Here is a 13,705-nt window from a genome sequence, read left to right as displayed (position 1 = left end):
TGTACAAAAAAAGTATATTTTTTATAGTAAAAATATTTTACAATATAAACTTAACACTACAATTATAATAAGGCACTTAATAAATAATATTATGCCTTTGTATAGACAGGAGTGTAATATTAATCACATAAGTCAACAAGTCATTAAAAAAATATTTCAACTGTTTATATCCCTGTAAACGTGACGGTTTCAAAATGAGCAATTTCAAAAGTCAATAGTCATAGCCTAATCATATAATAATAATAATAATAATAATAATTATAATATGTATTTATTAAATACTTAGGTCGGTAACAATATTTTTAGAAAAGTAAAAAAATTCGTTAAAAAAGTTGTTTGCTAAACTTAATACGTAAAAAATTAATTTAAATTTCATTCATGTAAAAAAATAAGAATATTATAACTAAGAAATTATACATATATATTTTGTAATATATGTGTAAATGGTAAGATTTGGACGCATTTATACAATATATTATATTGAAATCTGTCTAAGACGGTTCTGAATAAGCCAGAAATATGAGTAAAATTAATTTATAATTAAGTCCAACCACAAGAGTTAGTTATATCTACGTTGTAGATATAATTATAACGTACTGGACTAGCTGGCAACTTCTCTAGAACGGAAAAGGGTTTTAAGATCCCACTCAATTCCGTCTTGGACAGTTTTCATCGTAGTTCGAAAAATAATGATGAAAAAAAAGAGAAAAAAGTGTATCTAATTGTAATCAACTTAATAGCGTAATGACTAGACTTTAAATGTACAAACAAAAGTTAACAAAAACATCATAAATATTATTAAGTTATAAAAATTTTTTTTTTTTTTTTGAAACTCGAATACAACAATTCTTAATCATTACAGCATTTGACCACCTCAATAATTATCTGCTTAAAGTGGAAATAACACGTTTAGAAGAAGATTTACCGTGACAAAAACAACGCAGTATTGTCTAATAATAGTAATAATAAAAATAATAATAATAATAATAATAATTGAAACAATAAATGAACCGGCATTCATATATTAATATGTTATCTGATCGTATAGATTGATTTTAAGTATCCACGCGGTACGAATATTTGTTATTAATGATTTAAATAATAATAATAATAATACGCTAGTTAAAATGAAAACTCCCGTATGTCGTTTTTAGGTGTCAGTTTTGATTGTCAGTCAACAGTTGTGAGTAGAAATTGGGTGGCATGCGGAATTGGAGTTCGCCGGGTTCAAGTTTGTACTGTACGTCGGAGAACAGATTGATGTCGGCGGTCGTCAGCAACTGGTGATGGTCGGGTTCAGGCTGTGAAAATAAAAAAAATCTACATTAATATACAATCGAATGGCTACAGAAAACGTCATATAATGATGACAAAGGATTAAAAGGACATGCGTAAAATATTATTTCATCATTATACGCATGGTTTATTTCGTTACATTGAGACTTACGTGATTGTGCACAGGGCTGTTCTGCAGCGAGAGCACGCCTTGCAGTTGGTTTATGTACTCAATAGCTAGTTGTAAGGTTTTTACTTTGCTCATTCTCTTGCTTCTGAAACATTAATAAACGATTGCGATTAATAACGGTTGTTACGCGTTTTCAGAACGTTCAATTGCAATAAAATATGATCCATAAGTATCTCCGAATAATAAGTACTCATACAAGTGTATACACACTTAGGACGAAAAGAATTCGTCCTGAGCTTAAAATCGAAAATTGAAATCGAACACATTCATTTGTATCGTTCGCGTATATTTTCTACAGGTGTGCAGAAAATATTAAACTCAGCGGTCGGTGAAACGGATTAAATCAAAACGCTAAAAGACCGGAGACGGTGGTATACTCTGCCACTAGGTTTTCCTTAATGTATTCACGTGTGCACGCAACGTGTGAGCACGTTTTACGCGTTGTTCACCCCGCGAAAACCGATCGGCAACGAGACGAGCGGTGGCAGTGGGGGTGCGCGTCGCAGACGGATTGAATTGGTCGTGCCACGCGAGACGCGCACAGGAAGCTCCTAACGAGGGTGCCGAAACACATCTGTGCGCCGCGAGGCTGAGCAGGGTAAATGGGCCGAGACAATATTTGGCGAACATGTGACACGTATCAGACCGTGTTCGGTTACCGGTCCCGGGTGCGGGCGCGTAAATCGTGCGCCTGCCACGTGAAACTTCCGTGTGCGCCCCCCCCCCCCCCGCCCACTTCGATCAGATTAAAACATGCACGTACACGACCGGCATAGGAGCAAATAGGGTTTTATCCCCCCCCTGGACCAAGAATTAGCCTCCCCCCGTATATATTCTATGTTATACACTGCATACTGCATACAGCGTACTTAACTCACAACAGTGTCACATACGAAAAAAGACACATTGCAGTAAATCTAACTCGGCTCTGAATCTAAAATATATGAACATGGTATACAAGAGTAGGGGTAATCTACAGGTTATTTTAAGTTTTGGTAGGAGGGCTGTAGCCCCCCCAGATTTTTTACCCTAGTCGCGCCTATGGTCGTACAACGGATTTTTGTTGTGTGCGTTGAAGTCTCCGATGAAAAATAAATTTTTTTGCCGTAATAAGACGATCGCGTGTTTTACTTTTATTAAACATTTTCATGGGAAATTCAAAACGAGAATCTCTTTTATTCTGGGAAAATTTGGACTCGATAAATCAACCCTTTCCCGTGCTTCGACAGGGTTAAACTATGGCCAAAAAGGTTGTATTTTAGTTTTATAATTATTTCAAAAACCAAAACATTTACAAAAAAAAAAAAAAATTGTAAATTATAAATGATGTATGCGTATAAATATATATGCACCATCGCTGTTATAAAGTACGAGCGGCACGTGGCCCGTTGTACGATCGAACGCGTTTTTGCGTATTATCATTACAGCACGAGTTGGCGACGAAGGGGTGAAGAGATTTCGGAATCCACGAGCCTCGGCATCACCCGCGGGTCGACGGAAAACGTGCGTGTACAGTTATCGAAACAGAAAAATATAAAAAAAAAATCAACGAAATCGAGCGAGGCACGCGCCCGACGCGCGTACTCGTCGTGTACGTATGAACCATTAATACACGGACGTCGTAAAGTAGGTGCGATCGCCAATAATAATTGACTGGTGTCGGCGGCGACGGCGGTCCAGAAGCACCTGTTTTTTTTTTTTTTATCCGCGTTTTTTCTTTGGTGGCACACGACTATAAGTGTAAAGATAATAAAAAATGAAAAAGAAAAAAAAAAACCAGTTTGCCGAAAAATTCTACTACGGCGCCGGCGGAGGGCGGAACAACGGCGGCGGAGATGCAATGAAAAGCTGGTCAAAATATTATAACGTGTACGCGCGCGTCCGTCGCCGCGTACCGGTTCCAGCCGAAATGTTTTTTAATCTCTTCCTCTTGCCCGGCCAACGCCTCTTAACGTTATATATATATACGTACATATTATACGGATGAGGCGTGCGGGTAATAATATTAATAACGGTCACCGGCGGCGGAGGAGTAGACACGCGATTAGGTCTCGTGTGTACTACGTATATACGTATACGTACAAACAGGAGGACTAGGACAAGGAAGAAGGAACGAGTCGAACGGCTACCGACGACGGATTCGACGTCGACGACGACAGTGCAGGTGCTTTTTTTCTTCTGTTTTCGGGCGGCTCGTGCCACGGGACACGCCGAGCCGCGCCGCATCACCTGCCCCTACGTCGTCTTCGTAGTTTGACCTCAAGTGCAGCCGAAAATATTACGTTATTTGTATAAAATAGCCACCGCACGCGCATACTAATTATTGCGACCAGTTTTTATTTTTATTATTATTATTTCGTTTTATTATCGGTGGCGGAAGATGGTTCCTTTTTTTATTTTTTATTTTTTGCTCTATTATACATAAAAATATATTTTTGACGACGGAAAAATAGAGACACGAAGATCGGGACAGGAATTTTCAGCAAAACGGTCGAACGCCTGTGTGGGGTCGTTAAATTTGTTTCTGATAATTTGGAGACGGCAATTTACTACAAGCGTTCTGCCGCGAAATCCCACAATTATTCGTGACTACGCACAGGTATTTTATAAAAACGCATTACGGGTTGCAAACGCAGTGCTACCGGCCTATATTCATATAAATGATATATTACAAAAGCGGAACACAAATTTAGGAAGAAATATAGAAAGAATAAAGGAGGGTGTTGGACACATATTTCGATTGCAAAAAATATGATTATGTTCCGGATATCCACCAACTAATTCGTACGAAGCGGTGACGACGATCGTCTTGTGTGGTAGGAAACCTGTCCGTCTTAACCTACAAGGAAACGAACTTCCGAGAATGAAGAGTACCGAGTAGAGGACGTAGAGGATTTATTTTGTTTTTTGTTAAACCGTTGTTTTAGATATAAACTGTTTTGTAGCGACAGCAATAAACGCTCCGTGAAACGATTTTTACAGCCTCTACATACCCTAATAGTACGTGTAATATTATGTATAATCTAAAAATATACTTAAATGTGCGGGAACGGTCGTGGCAGGGTAGATTTAATTTTTAAACAAACATTTCTGTCTACCGCATTATTCAGTGGAGAGGGTTAACGACGACGGTTAAGAGGGCCTTGACAACAAAAATGAGATATTATACATGCTCGTTGTGACGGGAAGATGTTCACTATTACGCTACTAGTTGCCCGTTTCGTATATGGTACTTGAACGACTTATAAGCACTTGACAACTGTCATTGAAACTCAATTAATCATTGTGTCGCATATTGGGGGAGGATAATACATTAATATAACGAACGTTGATTCAGATGCCGATTTTTGTTATTTTAGTTTTATAAACATAATTTAACTCGACCGTTTTGCGACCCACAGTCTGTACTTAAATGTTTGTAAGTTCATTTCTACTAAAATATGCATTCAAATGAATTTATTCTGTACTATGCTACAATGTAAATTAAAAACTCCGGTATATACTTGCTTGACTAACTCATATAAATTGTAAAGATAATATTATTTTAAAAACCGATAGGAAAAGGGTATGTGTATTGTGTTGGCGCAAAATGTCAATGGTTTTTTTCTGATTGATCGATGATTTTATTAGTATTGTAAATCACATCACTAAGGGTGGTATATTCGTATACATTGAAATACATTTCAGAATTAAATTGGAAACTTCAAATAAATGACAAATTTTTTCTTGGATTAATTCTCTGGATAAAAATTCAAAATATAATTAGATAGGAGGAATCGCGAGGGGTAAACGCATAATCGGATATATATGCAATTATATATAATTTACGCAATGGTAATAACTCACTTGTTTTCTTCTAGAGGAACGACTTTGCGGAGTCTGGAGAACGCCCAGTTGACCGCTTGTACTCTGCGTCTTTCGCGGGCGTTCCGCCTGGCGACCACTTGGGCGGGCTTCTGTCCAGCTGGCGTGTCCTTAGATCGGGCCGCGCCTTTTCCCTTGGACGAGCCGGGCTTTTGACCACCACCCGTAGACGTGGAACCCAACGAGGGTCCGGGAGACGAACTGGTTGTACTGCATATGATCGTGTTCTGACTATCTGAATCCGATAGCCAATCGGCCTTGTTGTTGTGCGCGAAGGCTTCTAAAAAAAAAGAAAAAAAAACGTCAAAATAATAATAACATCGCAGATAATAATAACTCGGTTTTTAAAACTCGCTGTAAGCATGTAGTGTATATACAGAGAAAGAGATAAGAGCCGCTATTGTGTCACTACTGCTATCTTTCCCATTTTGTATACGCGGCTTAAGAGCGGCGCAATATATGTATAAATATACCATATATATATATATATCCGTAAACGCTGCATTTGCATACAAACCGACCGATTAAGTGCTCTACTACAGTTGTTGTCGACGTCCCATTAGGAAACCACTACTTCTCCCAACCCACCTTCCACCTTTCTAGAGTACATCTATAACGTACGTGTATACGTTTTTATTTGGTTTTTTATAACGGGGCGAGTAGTCGTCGCCATCGTTGGTGGTTATTTAGTGAGCCCAGAAACAGGAAACGCGCACACGGCCCTTTTGCTGCGTCAAACAATAGGCTCGCACTGCGCATTCTCGTTTTATTCCATTGAAACGGCTCGCAGTGAAATGAAAACTGCATCCGTTGAAGAGTTAAAAAATAAAAATAAAATAAATACGAACGGAAAAAAAATTCCGGTATACAATATATGCGTATTGTAATGAACGCGTATGTATAAAACGGGGCGACGCGTATAATATTATAATCGTCCGTAGCGGGTAGTACGATTTCAGGCGTAACTGGTTTTATAATAATTCATCCAGTCGCGGTTGTTGTTATTATTCGATTGAGTGGTAGTTGCGAAATGATCATTATTTATACAACGTGTAGGTTTGTCAGTTAAAAACATCGCGTGGCAAAAATTATGCATACACATAATTCTAATCACATACACACACATAGAATTAAGACTTGGACAAAAGGGGATGACGGTTTTACATAATACACGCACGACACCGTTCGAAACTCACCCCGTTGTTGGTCGGACAAGTCGCCGCTCGGTGACGACTGCTGCAGCAAAGCACTCAGCCTTTCCATTATTGCAACGTTTTCCACTGCTCAGGTCGCGGAAAAGTTATTTTTCTCACGTTCGCGCACTATTTTCTCTGTCCAATTATACACGTAATAACCGTAGAATAATAAAAGCACGTCGTAATAACTGCAGAGCAAACGTACCGGCGAACAATATGGAGGCCGGTACGAAACTGGATCGGGTACAAGCGAGCGAATAGGTATTTGGGCTGCTCTGAAGAATTCCGAGATCGCATTTTATCGTACAAATATCGCGGGCCAGGTACCTACCTTACGTACCTTTTGTGTTTTTAAACCAGTTTTTTTTTTTGTGCGTTCCACCACCGTCGTACATACGCATATATTGGAAGGTACACTGCCGTACATAGGGATGATGTACTATATGTAAAGCCGCCTAAAGGTCTGGGCGTCGCACAATAGAGAGTACCTATGGATTGGTGTGCGTGCGTGTGCGCGCGCGAGTGTGTGTGTGTGTGTGTGTGTGTGTTCACGCGATTGCCGCAGGGATTCCGTCCCCATAAAGAGCGTCGGTTAAGTACGATATTTCATCGTATACATAATACACACGCCAGAGGGGTAAATGTAACAAAATTTTAGTTTTTTCCAAACGTGTACCCTTCGCGCAAGGGAATTCGAGATGGGCAGAAAAAAAAGAAGAGCACACAATAGACACACAAACGACCAAGCACCCCGATTACGCAACACCGACGTGCCATACCTGCAGCATCACTACCGGAGTTACACGTTTGCGTCGGCCATTATATTCTGTTATGGGCAGTAACTATATATATATATATATATATTTTCTCATTCTCGTGGACCTCACGTGGCTCTGAACACATTATTACGAACTTATAAACGTCCGGAAAAAAAAAAATAATAATAATAATAAATGTGGGCATCTCTCGAAAATAGAAATAAAAGAACTATCATACGACGGGTCAACCCGTCGGAATTCGTGAATTACACCGACGTATACTTGTATTGTACACTCGTTTTCGCCCCGATTTTCGCTCTCACGTAACATTATTATGTACTTATATCATTACGTTCTACTAACTTTTCGGACACATGAGCTGCCGCGTACAACATACAGTGTATATTATAATAATACACGCGCGAGATCAATAGAAACGTGAAAAACAATAGCGTCTAGCGGGTAGACGATTTTTTTCTTCTTTTTCTTCCGACGAAAGGCATAACATAATACATTTTATACATAGTAGATTACTACTCGTTCACGCATTCATACACCTTATGTCGTGGCCATATGACGTATATACGCGTTCGAATTCCTTGGGAACAGACCGCGCGTATACGCGGCCCATATGGTCTCCGTTGCAGCAGTAGACTAGACGCGGACGGTATAACGCGACGCGATGCGCGCAACATATGGTCGCCAAAGACGTTAATGAAAGGCGTTCACCTTTTCCACCCTCTTGATCTGTCTGGTAACGGTAATGTACAGTCAATTTTGCGGACCAACTCGCACATTTGGTCAAAACATACGCACCGTCTAAGTATATCCTATAATAATATATCGGTTTTGCCGGACCTTTTATACGTGTATATATAAACACACACGCACAGACGTGCAGACGTGTAGTATACAATACGTGCGCTATACATAATATTATATTTAAAAACACGTATGGAATACGATGTAGCAATGAGAAAACAAAAACAACAGTTGCACCAGTGGTGGGTGGTGCCACCTGAGCCGAAAAACTGACCAACCGTCAAATTAAATAATTTCACCCGGACCGAAACTACTTCCGGACTCGTTGGATAATCTCGATTTTACGCGCAGAAACCCTGTCGGACATGCATCTCTATCATAAAGCAAACCGCTATAAACCAACTATATACACAGAAGGGTTGTTGCGTAGTAATTGCGTCGCGCACCTGAGCGAATTATATGAATTTTTCACCCCCAAACAACGAGGTCCCTGCATGTGCACTGCACTAATACCGTGGAAAGACTAGAAAAACATTCACGGTCCGTGAAGCACGGTAACAACTCATTTCCTAGTGTGTGAGAACCAAACCGGGGGAAAAAAAAGAACACAAACCTCCGAGTTCCGGTGGTTGAGCGGTTGTCTCGTTATATATTGTGTTGTCGCTAGGCAAAACGGACAAATCTGTAACGAATTTTCGTTTCCCTCCCTCCGCACATAACACTCTCGTTTTATTACATTTTTATTCTACTAAAATGTATATACACTAGTATTATTATAGCGGTAGACGATCCTTACCAGCGTCGGAGCCGGTATTCCACCAGTCTTCTTGTACGTTGCCTTGATCCACTCTGGAACAGAATTGCATGAAGGACGGCATGGTGGATTTGAGTTCTTCGCCAATGCTCATCATTGCATAGCCTTTCGTCAGCAAAACGTGTTCTGCAACGATAAAATAAAAAATAAATAGTACTCAATGGACGAGATCTGACGGGCGAAATATATATCAGCGCGCGGTACACGATGTATTTTTTTTTTTTCATACTGTCGATGCCGCGGCGTACACCCCACACACACAAAGCACGCGGCACCTTGTTTCTAGGGGTTATACATTGTTTCGACCACCTCGCCGGGGCGCCACCGGTTCGGATTATTAATAATTATCGTCTTCAATCCCAATATTTGTACTGATAAACACGCGCGCGATACACGTTGTCGTTTCTTCTATTATATCACTACCACGCGTGCCGGTCGCGCATCTGCTTTTTTGATAAACAAAAATGGAATAATCGCCTGGCTTCGAAGCGCGCCTGTTGCTTTGCGCGCGCTGCAAGCTGTGTATGTGTAAGTCTACCCTCTCGCCGCCCGCACGTGGTTTTACGACGGTCGTACCATAAATCGATTTACTAGTTTTCCGATCAACCCTCGAGCGCACACGACTATAACATAACCCAAACAGTAATGTACATAGTACTGTAATACCTAACCGCGCGCGGCACTATTATAAAATTACATATATATATATATACACAGATATTTTCCTCGAAACACGCACGTACTATTTTATACGTATGTAAGATCTATATGGATTATATATATATTATAAAACACACCACTATTGCTGTGCGTCCGATAGTATATGTATTAACGTGTGTACGTCTTATCGCAAACCAAACAATTTGTCTCCGCGCGACGGAGTACTGGTTATACGTATACATATGTACGGTTTATTTAAAAAAATAAAAACCAATTGCCCAGTATACGTTATAAAAAATATGACAACTGGTTTGACAAGCTTTAGAAAAAAAACAAAAAAAGTTAATCATAAAGTTTTCGATCAATCTCCGTGCGCGTCGTATTTAAAACTTGACATTTTACTTCACGAGTTCGTTCATCGGAACGAACGGTCGTCGATGCGATTACAAATTTCGAAAACACTAATTACACGCGATTAGAACACACGTACACGATGTTCGTTGCTTAGTGACCGCGACGTGTAAATATATTTTCTGGGAAAGTCGACGCGACAACACACCCGATTGTCGCGTTTGATTTCGTCGGAATATCAACGAGACGATGACGGTTCTTTTTTACGAATGCGCAATAATTCGTTTTTCTCTTATTTTTTTCGTACACATATTATTATACATATTACGTAGGAATACGCGGCGGTACTTCGGCGAGTACGGGATTTGTGTGCGCGCCCCTCCGAAACCGGTTCTACGCATTCTACGGGGGGTTGGGCGTGCGTAAAGGGCTTATTATAATAGAGGGTTGGTTTTATATATATATATATATATTTTATTTTTCAGTTTCATGCTCGAGTGCGACCACCATCCACCGCTGCTGTTACCCTCCACCGCGCGCGCCGCTGCTGTTTCTTCGCTCTCTTTCTGTTTTTCTATTGCTCATGCACCAACGGCAGCGCGGAGGTAGAAGTAATATTACGGAAACCGTTTGGGGGAATTCACTAATACACACTCGCACGTCGTGCACATAATACACGCTCGCACTCGTACACTTGCACACACACACACACACACACACACACACACACACACACACACACACTCATACACACATACAAATACGCAAACGCAGACATTGCCGCAACCCCGCGACTCCCGCTTTTTGCAAGGGTGGTAGCTACATCGTTGTTCACGGCTGACAATAATATAATACTTAAACGGTTTGACGATATATACATGATGATTTCGGTTCTCGCACAGGTCTAAACTGCGTGCATTGTAAGTTTAATATATTTTTACGGTCAAAACCGATTTGCTGTATTGATACGATGCGTTAAGCGATGCAATTTCACGCGACAATATAAGATTATCGAGCGTTCGACAATTTTGTCGTTTAAAAAAATTTCGTTTCAGATATGTTATACCGACAATTAACCGGATACGATTTTAAAACGTACGAAACTGTTGTTGAAACTACCATTGGACGTATTTCGAACGGTAAATTCGACTTTTACGTCTGTCCGAAATAAGAAAATCATATCTCTTGGTAACTCTACTTCGTCGGTATGACGTTCGATAAAACCGAATCGTGGCGTGCACGTATATTATTTTTTAGTCGTTACAATTAACGTTATTCGCGCCGCGCGGAGGGGACACGGACATCGTCGTCGTCGTCGTCGTCGTCGTCGTCGACGACAACTGTTGTAGAACGCCAAATAACAATGGTAATCTACATGTTTAGCATAACGACTACCTGCATGGACTTGGAAAAAATGTGTCGACTCGGCGGTAACCCTATTAAAACGAATATATACCGCACATTATTATTACTATTACACTATATTTATATTGTTATTCATAACCGAACGTCTTACGTACCAGCATGAAACGTGCATATCACATATCTGGATCCCGTATCCTAAAATGTTCGCCGAAGGACATGATATATATATATATATATGAGTATGATAAACATTTGTATTTACATTTGTATAAATTTTTTTTTCTTTCTTTCCACGTCGCCGCCGGTTAAGTAGTCATCCCGTCGCGCGATCACATGTCACACACGGTACCGTTGTCGCGCACGCGTTATTAAAATATTTTCTCGGGCCAATAACGTTATTACGTACATGTCGATGTTTGGGCGTGCGCGCGCGCGTGTTCCGTGTACACGTACTGCGTATCATACGGGACGCACACGGGTAATTTACACATAAAGATAAATGCGATCTATAGCGAAATGAAAAAAAAAAAAAAAAAAGAAAAAAAGAAACACACACGTACATATCAAATACATAAATGTTAATGTTAACTACTAGTGATGTGTCTTCTGTTTGGAAGCCGGACCCGCATTGTGCACACAAAGGAACAGCCACTTGCGTACAGACCATCGCGCGCACGCGGCTCACGGCGACACGACAAATTACCCGAACGATTAACAACGCGCCGGGGTAACATGCGGCGATCGTCGCCACCGGAGAGCGAAGTCTCGTTGGGTCTCGTACGCGTTATTGTTATCGTTAGCCGACGCGACTTTGGGCGGACGGGAGAAATGGGAAACCGTCTCGCGCGCATTATTACGCGTCACGCGTACCACGTTGTAGACCCGTACGTGTCCGAGGGTGCACCTATCGAAGGTTTTACGACTGGGAATACGTGTCGCGGTATAAACGCAGCGAGTACATAACATAATTAAAATAATAACATGGAAAAATACGTATTGTCATTGTTTGTACAGACGAAAAGTTAATCGATCCGCGTGTTGCGGTGCAAGTGAATGCAATCCCTGTGAGAGGGGGAGAGGTACTTGTAATACGGTACAGCGAACGTGCAACTCTACATACTCGTCGTAAACGCGCAGATGCAGGGCAGAGCTATAAATTTCGCGTTTTGAAATAAACACCGCATAACGTTATTACAGCGCGTACGCGGTAATACGCTGGTGGTTCGTGACCGCGCATGACATTATTACGTAGGCTCCTGCGCGCAGTACGTGTCCGGTAGGCCCGCATCGGCCTTATACGACTTTTAAATCCGTACCTACGCGGTAAAACGGGCGGACGCGGTACGTTTTGTGCGACAACAATGCGACGCGCACGTACAAGCGTGTACCCTTTTTTCCACGTACCCCTTCCTCGGTCGCTCTTTGTCGTAACAACGCCGGTGGCGTGCTCGCCGTCGGAACACACTACCGGTTAATGGCCAACGAGCCGGACAACCCGTGTGAAGCGGAAATTGAAAAATTGCTTTTCGATGTTCGCTCGCCCCCTTCTCGTGCGCGGGGTCACACGATATACAATTATAACGAGTGGATAGTTCGAGACTACGAAATTGAAAACGAAAACATTAGAAAAAAGGGTTACCGTGTCTTCGACACAACGGTTTTTTCATCGTATTTTCGCGACTACCGTCCCAAATCGTTAACGACCAAGCGTCGTTATATCGACGGGAAAACCGCGCGAACTCGATAAACGGAGGTAAGAATAAAGAAAAAAAAAAAAAAAAAAAAAAAATAAAAATAAAAAGCCTTACCTCAAGTGTTGCGGAAAAAAAAATTCGCCTCTTCGTAGAGAGAGAAAGTGTGTGTGATAGACTGCTGCGGCGGTCCCACGTTGAATTGTATCGCTGGTGATCGACGATGGAAGCCGGGATGGAGCGATAGTGTGTGTGTAGCGTGCGACGGTGATGAGGTACGAAACACGACTGACCGTGGCCAGGGGTGGCAGCGCCGGTGTGCGTGCACGCGGCAGAGGAGAGACGATAGGCCGACCGACGGGGGTGAGCCGCGCGCGCGCGTACACGGGGGGGAAACAGCGTGTCGGCGGCGGCGGCGGCGGCCCTTGTCATCCCCACCGACGTCGGTGGCGCGCGCGCGCTCGCGCGACCGGACACCTGGAGACGCGGCGCGCGGGCTGTACATATCGGAGGCACGCGCCATCCCCACCGCGCGGCATCGGCAAAGAGCGGCTTGGTAAGAGCGAGACGGACCGGACGGCAGTGCTCGTGCGACGGAGAGAGAGTGACGGAGAGAGCGAGCGCGCGCGCGCGCGCGCGTGTGTGAGAAAAAAAACAACCCGATAGACGAGTGTATTTATTACACACGCGCGAGCACTCTACGTAGTTGCTGGCGGCGGGCAGCTCGTGGGAACTTAAAACGCCAACCGGTTTTTTTTTTTTTCCTTCCTTTTTTCGGT

The 13,705-nt window shown here is 42.0% G+C and overlaps 1 protein-coding gene across 2 annotated transcripts; it reads right to left on the bottom strand.

The window, feature by feature from the left end:
- Nucleotides 1-423: 423 nt before the first annotated feature.
- LOC112691838 (protein lin-32-like) lies at nt 424-13,242 on the bottom strand. 2 transcript variants are annotated; one of them, XM_025566250.1, is made up of 5 exons: nt 13,044-13,242; nt 8,842-8,985; nt 5,312-5,609; nt 1,448-1,550; nt 425-1,301 (listed from the first exon to the last, which is right to left on the bottom strand). In XM_025566250.1, the coding sequence occupies exons 2-5, from the start codon at nt 8,954-8,956 to the stop codon at nt 1,158-1,160; spliced, it is 660 nt and encodes a 219-aa protein (XP_025422035.1). In that variant the 5' UTR covers nt 8,957-8,985; nt 13,044-13,242; the 3' UTR covers nt 425-1,157. The 2 variants fall into 2 exon arrangements, with proteins under 2 accessions (XP_025422036.1, XP_025422035.1); XM_025566251.1 differs by lacking the exons at nt 8,842-8,985; nt 13,044-13,242 and adding an exon at nt 6,526-6,769 and having other exon boundaries at nt 424-1,301.
- Between the last annotated feature and the right edge of the window lie 463 nt (nt 13,243-13,705).

Source organism: Sipha flava, unplaced genomic scaffold, assembly GCF_003268045.1.
Source record: "Sipha flava isolate LNK unplaced genomic scaffold, YSA_version1 67_pilon_pilon, whole genome shotgun sequence".
NCBI lineage: Eukaryota > Metazoa > Arthropoda > Insecta > Hemiptera > Aphididae > Sipha > Sipha flava.
The sequence above is the reverse complement of the archived record's forward strand: the minus strand, read 5'-3'. Positions and strand labels throughout refer to the sequence as shown.

Excerpts from the sequence above, each read along its gene's own strand:
- LOC112691838 (XM_025566250.1), bottom strand. The coding sequence starts at position 8,956 with ATGATGAGCATTGGCGAAGAACTCAAATCCACCATGCCGTCCTTCATG. Across the intron at positions 5,610-8,841 it reads GAATACCGGCTCCGACGCTG|AAGCCTTCGCGCACAACAAC; the intron begins GTAAGGATCGTC and ends CTTTTTTTTTAG. Across the intron at positions 1,302-1,447 it reads ACAGCCCTGTGCACAATCAC|CCTGAACCCGACCATCACCA; the intron begins GTAAGTCTCAAT and ends TTATTTTCACAG.